We start from the raw sequence: 14,218 nt of genomic DNA, 5'->3' as shown, positions 1-14,218 counted from the left end.
ATGTGGTTTCAAGGAAACAACCATACAATGCAATACTAAAATAGAAAATAACAATTAAAAATCTACAACAAAATATAACGTAAAGATAAATAATGTATGAAACACGTCATCGTGGAATAACATCTTTACTCTTTAACTCTTTGTTGATGGTTCCAAGTGCAGAAGTAGAACCTACTGAAAAATTAAAACACGTAAATACAAGAAATATGTAAATAAGGTAATGTAAAGTAATTTTGAGAATAAGAAATAGGCACATGAAGAACAAGATTGTACGTACAATTCAACTTATCTACAATTCAACTTATCGTCTAGTTCCAAGCTAAAAGTGCAGATGTCATCTTATGTTTACACTTGCACAGAGGTGGGAGGAGCTGTCGTGCTGCATCTCACCTTACACACTAGAATGAGACATACCGGAAGAAATAATAACCACCGGGCAAGCAATTAATTAAGTAGAACATTGAGTCATCAACTTCATTCATTCGCTGTCCAAAAATAGGCTTCAAGAATTTCTTCCAGGATTATAACGGATGTTTTCACGAATTCATACGATCAATGGAACCAGTTGTTGTTAAGCCGGTGCTTATAGCAAATAGCAGAACCAATAGAATTAGCCAGTTTGAGGGAAGAATCACTGCAAAAAAAAATATAGTCTAAGTATTTTCTGACAATATTCAGATGATTTTATTAGACCCAAATATGAGAAAAAGAACTTCCAGATGACACTCCCATTGCGCCTGCAAGTCACAATCTGCAATGCATGGATTTTGATACTATGATATGCACATAAGTAGATTACTACTGCAAGTATTTGGGAACATTTTTATAGTTCAATAGTAATCATAGAAGCTCAGTAAAATGGTGCTCTGTTTTCATGTATGGCTGAACAGTAAGTTCAGTAGATTGGGAGCATCGTCCAACAGTTCACAACTGGGTTGTCCAACGTTAACCGTCAACTTCATATCAAAAGAATACACATGACCTTTCTGAACATAAAGTTCCATCGGTTTGATGAAAAAGTAATAGGGATCTTCAGGAAACAAATGACGATACAGGCATGATTTTATTCAGGTCATGACTGAAAACTAGGATCAGAAAGACAATGTCTGAAAAACCAGGTGTGTTAGGATTCATAAGAAAATATATATAGAGTAATCTGACTTACTACGCCTAGCAATCTGCCATCTCTTCGAACTTCAAAAGTTGGAATACCCCGGGCCCTCCTCGTTCGGTGCAGAAAAGCAACGAACACCTGCGCGCGAGAAACCCGCCCCCGTCGCCGTCGTCGGCCTCCAGCCGCCGCGGGCGATGGGTTGCTTGTTACCCGATCAGGCGTTCGTGCGGCTGCGGAACCGCACGTACGGCATGTACCTCTACGCCCACGAGGACGGCGCGGCCGTCGTCCTGAAGCCGCACCGCGCCTGCCTGCAAACGGTGTGGCAGTTGCACCGGATCCTGCGCGCCGACCGCAACCTCAACTACATCCTCTTCCGCAGCGCCGCCTACGGCCGGTACCTCACCCTCTCGCGCGAGACGTCGCCGATCTACCCCGGTCATAGTCACCAAGTGAACCACACGTTCCAGGGCGTCTACGAGACCCCGATGCAGGACGACGTCCTCTGGGTGATTGCCTCTGCGGACAACCTCCACGCCGTCATATTCCACGCCACTTACCGTGTCCTCCGCTCCAGCCCCTCGAACATGCTCCTCTTCGGTCACGCCTTCGTCGTCGGCGACATCTATCACCCGGTCAATTACGGCACCACTATACATTGGACGGTTGAGGAAATTCCCGTGAGACCAGAACCACCAGTCATTCACCTCCCAACTGACGTGAGCTCGCCGTCCCCTACTCTACTCTCCTTGCAATTCTTCGCGTTGATTTGAGTAGAGTTCATGGAATCTGTCGGTTTCGCAAATCTTTTACAGCCCTTGGCGCGATTCTTGTTACATTTCGCCAGATTTTCCTCCGTTGCTACTGATGATGATGCAATTCTTTGTGCATCTCGTGCCAGGATCACTACTACTTCGGTTCAGAAGTCTATGTTCTGTTGGCCGGACTGGTTTTTGTAGACCTCTTGCTCCTCATTTGGTTCGCTTTAGGGGGTGACTAGGTTCTCATATTGTACCTGACATCCAAAACTTGCAATCCTTCTTGAGGAATGTCCTTAATAATGTAGGTGGTCTTATAAAATCATGGGGCCCTTCTTACTTCTTAGAATCTTAGTTGAGCGCATTGTGCAGTTTCTTTCTTCTTCTTTTTTATCAGTTTCTTTCTTCTTTTTTTAGGATTGGTTATCTAGGTCTGAACATTTTGTTCTCATTGCAACTGCTTGTTTTGGTTCTTAACGACTAGTGTCCATTTGTCACTTCTGGATATCTGGCGCGGGGGATCATATACATGCGGGCAGATGATCACGGGAACGTCAACCCACGCTCCAGGGGATGCTGGTTATTCTACGGCAACTGCTTGTTGCAACTGAGAGCCGACCTAGCGAAGCTGCTCAAGGAACCGGCCGACTGCATCACGCTATGCGTGCGGGCCGGCTCCCAAGGGCGGCTGACCCCTTTGGTCATCGATCTGCCTTCCAACGATAGTGACATGGAGATCATTGTCCTCACCACCATGTCACCGGGTGAGAGCTTTGTAGTTTTTTTTTTCAACACTTTGTGTAGAACTTGCTTGTTATGTGATTGATATCTCATGAATGTTGTTCAGTTGATTAGACGATGACAATAAACACACTAGCTTTAATTCTTATAGCGTATCCATTGCTCATATGCTCACTCCTGCTCCTGTTCTGTAGTTTTGAAAATTAGTTGTGAGAGATCAGTAAACTTGTTGCTGCAACTCACTTGTTCAGTAGATCCGATGACAATGGAACAGTAACTTGCCTATTGTCTGCTATTGAGATGTTTTAATATATAGCTGCTGAATTATAGCACAGTCTTCTTGGGTTTTAGGGTTCTCATTCGAGACATGTGGGTGGATCAAATTTTTGAGAAAGAAAGTATGCTTTGTTCGATTGAGACTAATTTGGAGCACTATAAAAACAGAGAACAGATTGATGGAAATAATTTCAGGGTCTTTTCAATTTACTCTTTTATAGTTGTGATTTCAGTATTTTCTCTGAATATAGAAATTATTGGATTCTCTTACACTGATCCATCTTGTGTTCTTACTGAATCTTAACTGTCCATTTCAAAAAAAAAAAACAGTTGCCACATTTCCATTCACTAGCCACCTCGTAACTTCAAGAAATTCATTTGTGTCAATACTTTGATTCACTGTTCAGACATTTCAGTTTCTTCACCTGTCAACTAATCTGTTGATCTTGTCACTGAATACCTTATTCAGAATTACATGTCACCACTTTTACATTTTCCCATGTGAATGCAGCGGTTTTGGCATTGCGTCACCCAGATGTTGATGCATGGTAGAAGAATACAAAAGCAGGATTTCTCAACACCACGGTTCGAGTACTACAAATGAGTGAAGCACTATGTGGGGTGAACGATTCTGCACAGTTTCATTGTTTGTAATTGCCAACTTCATATATGTAGATGATAACAAGAACACGTTCCCTTCTGAAAGAAACGAAGTAAATGTTGGTAGTTTACTCTGTATCTTGTTCCCTGGATGTGGAGGAATGGATTCTTTCATTTACGTGATGAAATAAAATCCCAAATCTGAATGACTTTTTTACTTCTGAATCCTATTGTGCCAAATATTACAGTTGATGTTTCAGAACTTAGTTTTCAGCCATGAAATGAGCTAAAAAACATGGTTGCATCATTTTTGAGACGGCAATAAAGAACTCGACTAAGCTCATGTGAGAACGAGCGCAAACGAGACCAGGCGTTTAGTGAAGTCATATGAAATTGTCAGGGTTTAGTGAAAACAGGAAAGTTTGAGTTTCTGCAGCAACTCATTAACAGGTTTAAAGTTGATTTCATTGGTCTTCAAGAGACAAAAAGAAAAACTCTGATCAAAACTGGATTGATGCTTTAAGTCCTAATAAAAATTCACTTGGATTTCTTCTCCCCACAGAGGTAGATCTGGTGAGCTATTGGTCGGTTTTAAAGCCTGTTTGGTTTACTACCTAACTTGTCACAATTTGCCTAACTTTTCTGCCTGAGGCTAGTTCTTCGATTTGGACGGCTAATCTTAGGCAAAGTGTGGCACAGTTAGCCACGAACCAAACAGGTCCTTAATTCTGACGTTTTTGAGATTATTAGTCATGATGTTAGTGAGTTTATGATTAACTGTTTGATTCTCCACAAATACAAAAATATTTCCTGGAATTTCATCAATGTATGGCGCAGCTCAAATTGAAAATAAAGAAAATTTTCTATGTGAATTCTCTGCAACCTGCTCCAAATGCAAGGGTCCTGCTATTTTTTGTGGTGATTTTAATCTCATTAGAAAATCTAAAGAGAAAAACAAACCTAGGTCTTTGAATAAATGGAGTCTTCTCTTCAACTCGATCATTGAAATGTATGGTTTAATGGAGCTAGACCTTACTGACAGATTGTACACTTGGTCTAATAATAGAAGCAACCCCGCTTTTGAAAAATTGGATAGGTTTCTGGTAAACCCGGAATGGGATTTGCTCTATCATAAGGCCATGGTAAGAGGTCTTGATAGATCTCTTTCAGACCAGATGCCCCTTCTCCTTCACACTGAGGAAAAAAGTAATCGGTCCCATGAGTTTAGATATGAACTCAGCTGGAAATTAAGACCTGGCTTTAGAGACGTTGTTATAAATGATTGAGTAAAAAAAAGCATTGACATATGGAAGGAAAATGTGAAAAGGCTTAAGAGAGTTCTAAAAGGATGGAATATCAATGAAGAAGGAAAGAATAGGAGAAGAATAAACATGCTTGAACAAAAAAATAAATAAGTTGGATATCCAAAGTGAAACTGGAACTCTCTTAGAAGTTGAAAAAGAGGAGAAATTGGAATATGAGCTTCAACTTAAAAATCTTCTTCTTGAAGAAGAAACAAAAATGAAGTAAATTGCTAGAGAAAGAAACATCAACTCTGGAGATGAAAATACTAAATATTTTCATCTAAGGGCAAATGGCAACAGAAGGCGCTTGAAAATTCATGCCCTGATGGATAATGGGAGACTCGTTGAGGATGAGGAGGATATTAATAAATTAGCCACTGACTATTACATAAATCTTTTTGGACCCTCTAATATTTCGACCATTCATATGTATAATATGAATATGAAGAGGCTTAGCGATGAAGACAAAGATTCTCTTACTGTTCCATTTACTTTAGAAGAGATTCATAAGGTTGCGATCAATCTTAAGCATAATAGTGCCCTAGGCCCTGATGGCCTCCCAGCTGAATTTTCTAGGAATTTTGGGACACTAATAAGAAAGAAATTTGGGACATGTGTGATGATTTTACCAAAGGAAAGTTGGATGTTGAAAGACTTAATTATGGTCTGATCACCTTGATTCCTAAGGTAGATAATGCCATGAAAATAAAAAAATTTAGACCAATTTACCTTTTGAATGTGTGTTACAAAATCATTACCAAATCCCTGAATAATAGATTATCTTCTTGCATTACCAAAATCATTAGTGAGCATCAATTTGGCTTTGTTAAGGGTAAATATATCTTGGATTGTGTTGTTGCTTTACATGAGATAGTCCATGAAGTTAAAAGAAAAAAACAAAATGGGATTATTCTCAAAATAGACTTTGAGAAGGCATATGACAAGGTTAATTGACAATTTTTATATAGAATGATCCAAAATAAAAGCTTTGGAGATAAATGGGGAGACTGGGTGATGAAAACGATGAAAGGAGGAAACGTTGCCATTAAAACTAATGACACTATTGGTCCTTTCTTCCCAACACATAAAGGTGTTAGACAAGGAGATCCTTTCTCTCCTCTGTTGTTTAACATTGCGGCTAATGGAGTAGCGTGTTTGATTGACAAAGCTCAAGAGATGAATCTCATTGGAGGCTTAATCCCTCATATCTTGGATAATGGCTGTGCATATTTACAATATGCAGATGATACCATTCTTCTCCTCCAGGATAACTTGGAATTTGCAAGGAACCTAAAATTTATCTTGATTCTCTTTGAAAAAATGTCTGGGCTTAAAATTAATTTTTAGAAAAGCGAAGTCTATTAAATTAATTTTCAAAAAAGCTAAGTCTATTGCTTTGGTAATGCCACTAATAATAAAGATACTTATGCTGAGATCTTTACATGCCCCATTAAAGATCTTCCCATGAGCTATCTTGGAGTGCCCATTGATCATAGAATAATGAGTATAGCTCATTAGGCTAAAACTGAAGAAAATTTTGAGAAGAAATTGGGTGTCTGGCAAGGAAGATACCTGAGCCTAGGAAGAAGATTGACTCTCATCAACAGTATCTTGTCCAACATTCCCCTTTATATGCTATCTCTTTACTTAGGCTCCTCTGATCTGAAGAATGGATTGTTATAGAAATAGGTTATTATGGTATGGAGGTAGTAATACTAGAAAATGTCATCTTGTAAATTGGAACATTGCCTGCACTCCTAAGGATCGTGGGGGACCTGGCATCTTAAATCTCAGATGTATGAATATCAACATTCTAACTAAGCGGCTGTGGAAGCTTGAAAATGATATTGCCTTTGGCAAACAATTGTTAAAAAATATGAAGGGGAAACCTTTATGTATTTTTAAAAAGAAGCAAGGAGACTCAGTTTTGGAGGGGCATCCTTGACCCTAAGGATGTATATTGCATCAACAGAAAGATGAGTGTTGGTGATGGATGCTCTACTAGTTTCTGGTGTGATACTTAGTGTGGAGATATCCCCTTCTCAACTAAATATAACAAACTTTTTGGATTATCTCCTAACAAAGAGATAAGTGTGAATTTAGCTCTGAATTATGACTGTAACTCATTAGCCTTTAGAAGAAGGCTATATAGAGATGGGGCTAAACAATTGGAGGATATGAAAAAAAAGTTGTGATTCTCACTGTCTTTTAGATAAAAAAAGATAAACCCTCTTGGTTATTAGATAAGAAAGGATTTTCAGTGAAGTCTATGTACAAGAGCTACAAAATTAGTTTGACCAAGATCTCATATTAGTTTATATGGAAAGCTAAAATTCCCCAAAGAATCAGCGCATTTCTGTGGCTGATTTTAAAGGACAAGATTTTATCCAAAGAAAACTTGAAAAAAAGATATTGACAAGGGAATGTGAATTGTGATTGGTATAGTTGCCTGGAAACAACTAAACACATATTTCATGATTGCCAGGTAGCCACCTTCACGTGGAGAGTGATCCAATTGGCCTTAACATCTTTATCCCTTGCCAAAAACTCAATTGATATGTTTGGGGATTGGCTCTGTAGCCTCGGCCCGTAGTACTGGCCCGGCTCAGCACGATTATATATTTTTATTTTAATATATATATATATATATATATATATATATACAATTTATATTCAATATTAAAAACACCTGAGCATGATCGCGCGGAGATATAGATGACCAAATGGACGGTGTCTGGCGGACAGGCCCGAGGCACGGGCCATTTAATAGTGTCTGGGCCAGTCCGGCACGAGCGAAGTCTCGTGTTTGGGACATAGCCTCGACCCGTAGAGCTGGCCCGGCCCGGCACGATTATATATTTTTATTTTATAAAAAATCGTATATACATATATACAATTTATATTCAATATTAAAAACACTTGAGCATGATGTAACTAAATGGGCGTGGGTTCACCCCACCTCCTGCACCGCTTTTTAACATTTTAGGCTGATTTAACCAAATGACCCGACGGGCTAACGGGGCGGAGTTGTGGCCCACGGGAGTCAGGGCCAGTATAGGGCTGCGCGGAGGGGATAGACATGCAACAGGTTAATTTGAAATAGATATGTCAGTGGCTTCGGGGGCTGACTGACCCCACCTGCCAGTGGACAGCTGCCCTTCAGAAACCGACCTACTACGCAGCGCCTAGGCCAACGAGTGGACAGCTGGCATCTCTTCGAACTTCAAAAGTTGGAATACCCCGCCCTGCAGCCTCGGGCCCTCGCTCGGTGCAGAAAAGCAACGAACACCTGCGCTGTCGTCTCCACAGCGCGCGAGAAACCCACCCCCGTCGCCGTTCCCGCCGCCGCAGGAGAAGCACCACCACCTCGGGCGCGCTATGAATCGCTTCCCCGACAGGGGGTTCGTGCGGCTGCGGAACCGCGCGTACGGCACGTACCTCTTCGCCGACGACGACGGCGCGGGCGTCATGCTGAAGCCGCACCGCGCCTCCCTGCAAGCGGTGTGGCAGGTGGACCGGGTCGTGCGCCGCGGCCGCGGCTACATCGTCCTCCGCAGCGCCGCCTACGGCCGGCACCTCATCTGCGCGACCGGGACGTCGTGGGTCGACCAAAGTCACGAGGCTTACCACACGGTCCAGGGAAACTACAATAACCCGGAGCAGGTCGACATCCTCTGGGCGCCTGTTCATCGTCTGGACAACGTCCACGTCGTCATGCTCCAAGGCCTAGATTGTCAACGTATCCTCCGCGCCTGCGCCCCGAACACTCCCTTCTTCAGATACGTCTTCGTCGACGCCTTTCAACGCAGCACTAATTACGGCACCATGGCAGATTGGACGGTCGAGACCATTCCCGTGAGACCAGCACCAACCGTCATTCCCCTCCCAGTCCCACCCCTAACTGAAGTGAGCTCGCCGTCCCCGGCCTGAGTCTCCTCTCCTTGCAATATAATTCTTGGAATCTGTTGATTCCGCAAATCTTTTACACCGTTGCTATTGAAACTTGATAATCGTATTCCCCAACTAGTGTTCTGTTGGCAATTACTCAATTAGGATTAGTTATCTATGTCTGAACATTTTGTTGTCATTGTGACTCGTGTTGTCTGCTTGTTTTGATTCTTAACAACTAGTGTTCCTTTTGCAATTAATAGGGTGTCACTCCTCTGATTGTGTTGCGGAGAATCAAATACGTGCGGGCAGATGCTAACGGGTTGTTCAACCCGGGTGCCTGGCTAAGCTGGTTATTCGTTGGCAACTCCTTGTTGCAACTGAAACAAGACCTAGAGATGCTGCTCAACGTATCGAATATCACAATGTACGTGCGGGCTGGCCCATTTGCGCGGTGGACCCCTTTGGTCATCGATCTGCCTTCCCACCCTGCCGACATGGAGATCTTTGTCATGACCGCCATGACACCAGGTGAGAGCTTTGCAAAAAAAATTTCAGCACTCTGTGTAGAACTTGTTTGTTTTGTGATTCACATCTCATGATTGTTGTTCAGTTAATCAGATGATGACAATAAACACACTAGCTTTAATTCTTGGGACATTTACATTTCGCCCACTAGTCTGGACGCGCTGCTCAAATCTACCCCCGCCCAAATTCTCTAATCAGTTTTCCCCTCCCACCTCCACACTTTGCTCAGAAATCACCTCACGGCGGTATATTCTCCCGTCAAAGGCTCTTACAGGTGGACCTGACACCTTACAAGTGGGACCCACTCCCCCTTCCCTGCTTCTCTTCCCAAATTGAATCGCACGCGAGCACGCAGGTTCGCTGGCAGCGGCTGGTCCATCGCTCTCCACCACTCCCTTCTCCGGCGTGCGGCAGCCCCAGCGGCCTTCACCGGCATGCGGCGGGGACGGGCCCTTCTCCGGCGCGCGGCACGGCAAGGGTGTCCAGGCGGCATGGCACGGCGCGGGTCCTAGACAGCGCGGGCGGGTCTCCGGTGTGCGTTGTGCGACAGATCCTAGGCGTGCGCGGGCAGGACCCCGGCGAGCAGGACGTGCATGGATCTCAACGTGCGGACCTCAGCGCGCGTGGCGCGCGCGGGTCCTAGGTGTGCGCGGCGCAGGCGGATCTCCGGCAGCGCGGCCTGCTTGTTCTCCGGCGCGGCGCACTCCCTACCCCTCTCCTCTGGCGGCGGCCTGCTCCCCCATCCCTGCTCCAGCGTGTATCTTCTTCTCCTCCCTGTCTTCGGCGTGCACGGGCTCCGACGGCCGACGGGCGCGGGCGGATCCTCTTCCTACTCGTCCCTGTCTCCGGCGCGTGCTCTGCTCAGCTTGGAATTGTAATAACAAGGCCTCAATCTTATCCAATCCACACCCTTACAAGTGTATCGGAGTGGAGCCTCTCTTGTGAAATGCATCGCATGCGTGCTTGCAGCCATGTGCGCTTGTCAGTGTTGCTGAGCCCATACTCTGGTCAAACATTGGGCCAACGTGCAAGGGCTTATCCAGCTTTTCCATCAACGATGGCAACACAAATGCATACAAAGACACCCCCTCAAGGACCTACAGGGCCTTTTCATTTTTTTTTACATTTGGAACAGGACTTGTAGAACCGACTACCCGGCCAGTTGATAGCTGATGTTGGTGGATTCTGGCCGACCTTGACAAAATTTTCAAATGTTCATCTACCCGACCAGTTATTTATTTTTGGCATGAAAAGACATTTAAAGCATATAAATTAGTAGATAATAAAAAAGTGGCATATTTACATGAAGTAAGTTTGTAACTGTTAGATGAACTAATGGTGCACTTTTGAAGCAAAAATAACGACAAACGTGAGAAATATAGCTCAAACACTGATGTTATAGTTGAATGTCATGAAACTTAGAGATAGATGTGTCCATTTGTGAAGCACCTATATTGACACTTTTGCATAACCTCATGCTCTATTTATCTCAAGCATCTAGGACCAAATTATGACTCCATGCCAAGTTTCACTATTTTCTGACAACATTTGGTATTTATTTATTTATTTTCGGCTTGAAAAGGCATTTAAAGCATATAAAATAGTAAACAATAAAAAAGTGGCATCTTTACATGAAGTAAGTTTGTAACTGTTAGATGAACTAATGGTGCACTTTTGAAGCAAAAATAACGACAAACGTGAGAAATATAGCTCAAACACTGATGTTATAGTTGAATGTCATGAAACTTAGAGATAGATGTGTCCATTTGTGAAGCACCTATATTGACACTTTTGCATAACCTCATGCTCTATTTATCTCAAGCATCTAGGACCAAATTATGACTCCATGCCAAGTTTCACTATTTTCTGACAACATTTGATATTTATTTATTTATTTTCGGCTTGAAAAGACATTTAAAGCATATAAATTAGTAAACAATAAAAAAAGTGGTATCTTTACATGAAGTAAGTTTGTAACAGTTAGATGAACTAATGGTGCACTTTTGAAGCAAAAACAATGACAAACGTAAGAAATATAGCTCAAGCACTCATGTTATAGTTGAATGTCATGAAACTTAGAGATAGATGTGTCCATTTGTGAAGCACCTATATTGACACTTTTGCATAACCTCATGATCTATTTATCTCAAGTACCTAGGACCAAATTATGACTCCATGCCAAGTTTCACTATTTTTTGACAACATTTGGTATTTATTTATTTATTTTCAGCTTGAAAAGGCATTTAAAGCATATAAACTAGTAGATAATAAAAAGTGGCATCTTTACATGAAGTAAGTTTGTAACTATTAGATAATCTAATGGTGCACTTTTGAAGCAAAGACAATTGCAAACGTAAGAAATATAGCTCAAGCACTCATGTTATAGTTGAATGTTATGTAACATAGTGAGAGATGTTTCCATTTGTTAAGCACCTATATTGACACTTTTGCATAATCTCATGCTCTATTTATCTCAAGCAGCTAGGACCAAATTATGACTCCATGCCAAGTTTCACTATTTTCTGACAACATTTGGTATTTATTTATTTATTTTCGGCTTGAAAAGACATTTTTGGTATGGTTTATACTAGTACGTACACGTTATAAAGTCGTTTTTGCATTAGTTACACGAATTATGTATTTGTCCCATTGGTTACTGCGTTCCGTCGTAAGGCTCTGTGTGGGTCAGGGTAATGGGTTCGAATCTTGGCCCATGCGGCATTTTTTGCCCTCTTTTTTCTCACTATGAAGCTATGCGGGTCCCACTTGTAAGCTGTCAGGTCCACCTGTAAGAGGCTTTTGACGGAAGGAATAGCGCCGTGAGGGGATTTTTGAGTGGGTTGAGAAGGTGGGAGGGCAAAACTGAGTAGAGAATTTGGGTGGGGGTAGATGTGAGCAAGACGTCCAGACTAGTGGGTGAAATGTAAATGTCCCTTAATTCTTATAGCGTATACCATTGCTCATATGCTCACTCCTGCATGTTCCTGTTCTGTAGTTTTGAATTAGTTGTGAGAGATCAATAAACTTGTTGCTAACTCACTTGTTCGATCAGTACATCTGATGACAATAGAACAGTAACCGCCTGCCTGTTGTCTGCTAAGGAGATGTTCAAAAACTTTATGTAGTTTTAATGTATAGCTAGCTGCTGAATTATAGTACCGTCTTCTTGGGTTCTAGGCTTCTCTTTCGAGACTTGTGGGTGCTGTGTGTTGACATGTGCTTGAGAAAGAAAGTATACTTTGTTCGATTGGGACTAATTTGAAGCACTATAGAAACGACGGGGAACAAATTAATTGATGCAAATAATTTTAGGGTCTTTTGAATTTACACTTTTATAGCTTCTCTTGGGATTTCAGTATTTTCTCTGAATATAGAAATTATTGGAAAAATGATATTGTTTGTGGGTGCAAAGACATCTATTCGAAAAAATTATATTGTTTGTCGGCATTTACAAGCAATAGACCCTTGTCGGTATTTACAGGTTCTCTTGGGATTTACAGCTAATCTGAAACAAGCAATAGATAACTGGAGCAATATTGATAGAGACAATTTCAGATTTTGTCGGTATTTACAGGTTCTCTTGGGATTAGGGCTGGAACAAGCCGAGGTTCGGCTCAGCTTGGCCGCATTGCGATAAGCTGGGAGATTTGGTTGGATTCGGGCTCGTTTAGAGGCTTGCAAGATGCCACACTAAGTTCCATTTAAAGTATAAATTATATATTTTCATTATATATGAAATAAAAAATATGTTTAAAAATCTAGTAATATATTTTAAATTATATTTAACATTGAGTCCATAAAAAAAGAAAATAAATCAATAACATAATAATATAATAGTGTAACAAATAACACCATATCAGTATTCTGGCTCGCGGCTCGCAAAAGTAGGCTCAGCTCATGCTCGTGATCCTCTCCAAGCACTATTCAGAAATTCATTTGTGTCGATACTTTGATTCACTGTTCAGAAATTTCAGTTCTTCACCTGTCAACTAATCTGTTTATCTTGTCACTGGATACCTTATTCAGAATTACACCGTTTTTACATTTTCCCATGTATGTGAATGCAGCGATGTCGATAATATTGGCTCACCCAGACTTTGATGCATAGTAGAGGAATACCAAAGCAGGACTTGTAACAGCACCACGGTTCATCTCTTCATAATCCACTTATTGCTGTTGCGGATACTATGGGATGATCGGATGAGAATTGGCTGAGTTTCTTTTGTTCTCGTAGACATATTTTTAGAAAACTAATGAACTCCACTTGTGGTTTGAATTAGCCTTTTGGTTCAAGTACTACAAAATACAAATGAGTGAAGCACTATGTGCGTTGAACTATTTTCCAAGGTTTCATTGTTTGTAATTGCCCATAGTTGACGCCGATACGGGCGCCAATCACTACGATGACAACCGGCGGCGGTGCTCTCTGCGGAAGCGCGAACGGTCCGTGGCCAGGGGCTGGACGGTCCGCGACCTGGCGTAGAGGCTAGGGTTTCTGTCTAACGAGCCGGACGGTCCGCGTCTGGGTCCAAATAGTCCACGCGTGCGTAGGGGCAGCGGAGTTCGCTGATGGCGTCTGGATCTCGCTCTCGGGAGGGACCCCGTCGGGAAGGAGAGATCCTAGGGTGTGTCTTGGGATCAGCAGACCACTTAAGACGCCTCTAAACGACGTAGAGCCGGAGAGAGGTGAAGATTAGAGAGAAGAATCTAAGTTAGTGTCTACTCCTATGGCAAAAGGTAAAGAACAGAAGGTAATTTGATTGATTGATCGATTGTTGGTTGTTCAATCGATCGTATCCCTTCAAATATATAAGGGGGAGGTCTCGACCCGTTCCTAGGCGTTCTCCAATAGCTCTCGCGGGATTAGAGGGCTAAACGCGCGAGGAGATAGGAGTTTTAACCGCCTGATTCGATCTACTCGCGGACTGTCCGTGCCAATGGGCAGACCATCCACACGCCGGACCGTCCGAGCCTCAGGGCCGGACCGTCTGAGCCTTAGGGCCAGACCA

At 42.4% G+C, this 14,218-nt stretch overlaps 2 protein-coding genes across 2 annotated transcripts; both read left to right on the top strand.

Moving 5' to 3' along the window:
- The first annotated feature begins 1,093 nt into the window (after positions 1–1,093).
- On the top strand, positions 1,094–3,695 carry LOC100278603 (uncharacterized). The gene is given in 3 exon segments (NM_001151827.1): positions 1,094–1,833; positions 2,357–2,636; positions 3,401–3,695. Coding segments are annotated over 3 exon segments (846 nt in total). The 5' UTR covers positions 1,094–1,308; the 3' UTR covers positions 3,442–3,695.
- A 4,387-nt stretch (positions 3,696–8,082) lies between these two features.
- On the top strand, positions 8,083–13,547 carry LOC103638040 (uncharacterized). The gene is made up of 3 exons (XM_008661043.3): positions 8,083–8,699; positions 8,945–9,212; positions 13,277–13,547. The coding sequence occupies exons 1-3, from the start codon at positions 8,172–8,174 to the stop codon at positions 13,315–13,317; spliced, it is 837 nt and encodes a 278-aa protein (XP_008659265.1). The 5' UTR covers positions 8,083–8,171; the 3' UTR covers positions 13,318–13,547.
- The last annotated feature ends 671 nt before the right edge of the window (positions 13,548–14,218 follow it).

This window comes from Zea mays, chromosome 9 (genome assembly GCF_902167145.1).
Source record: "Zea mays cultivar B73 chromosome 9, Zm-B73-REFERENCE-NAM-5.0, whole genome shotgun sequence".
Taxonomy (NCBI): domain Eukaryota; kingdom Viridiplantae; phylum Streptophyta; class Magnoliopsida; order Poales; family Poaceae; genus Zea; species Zea mays.
Note: the sequence above shows the minus strand (reverse complement) of the source record. Positions and strands in the feature narration are given on the sequence as shown.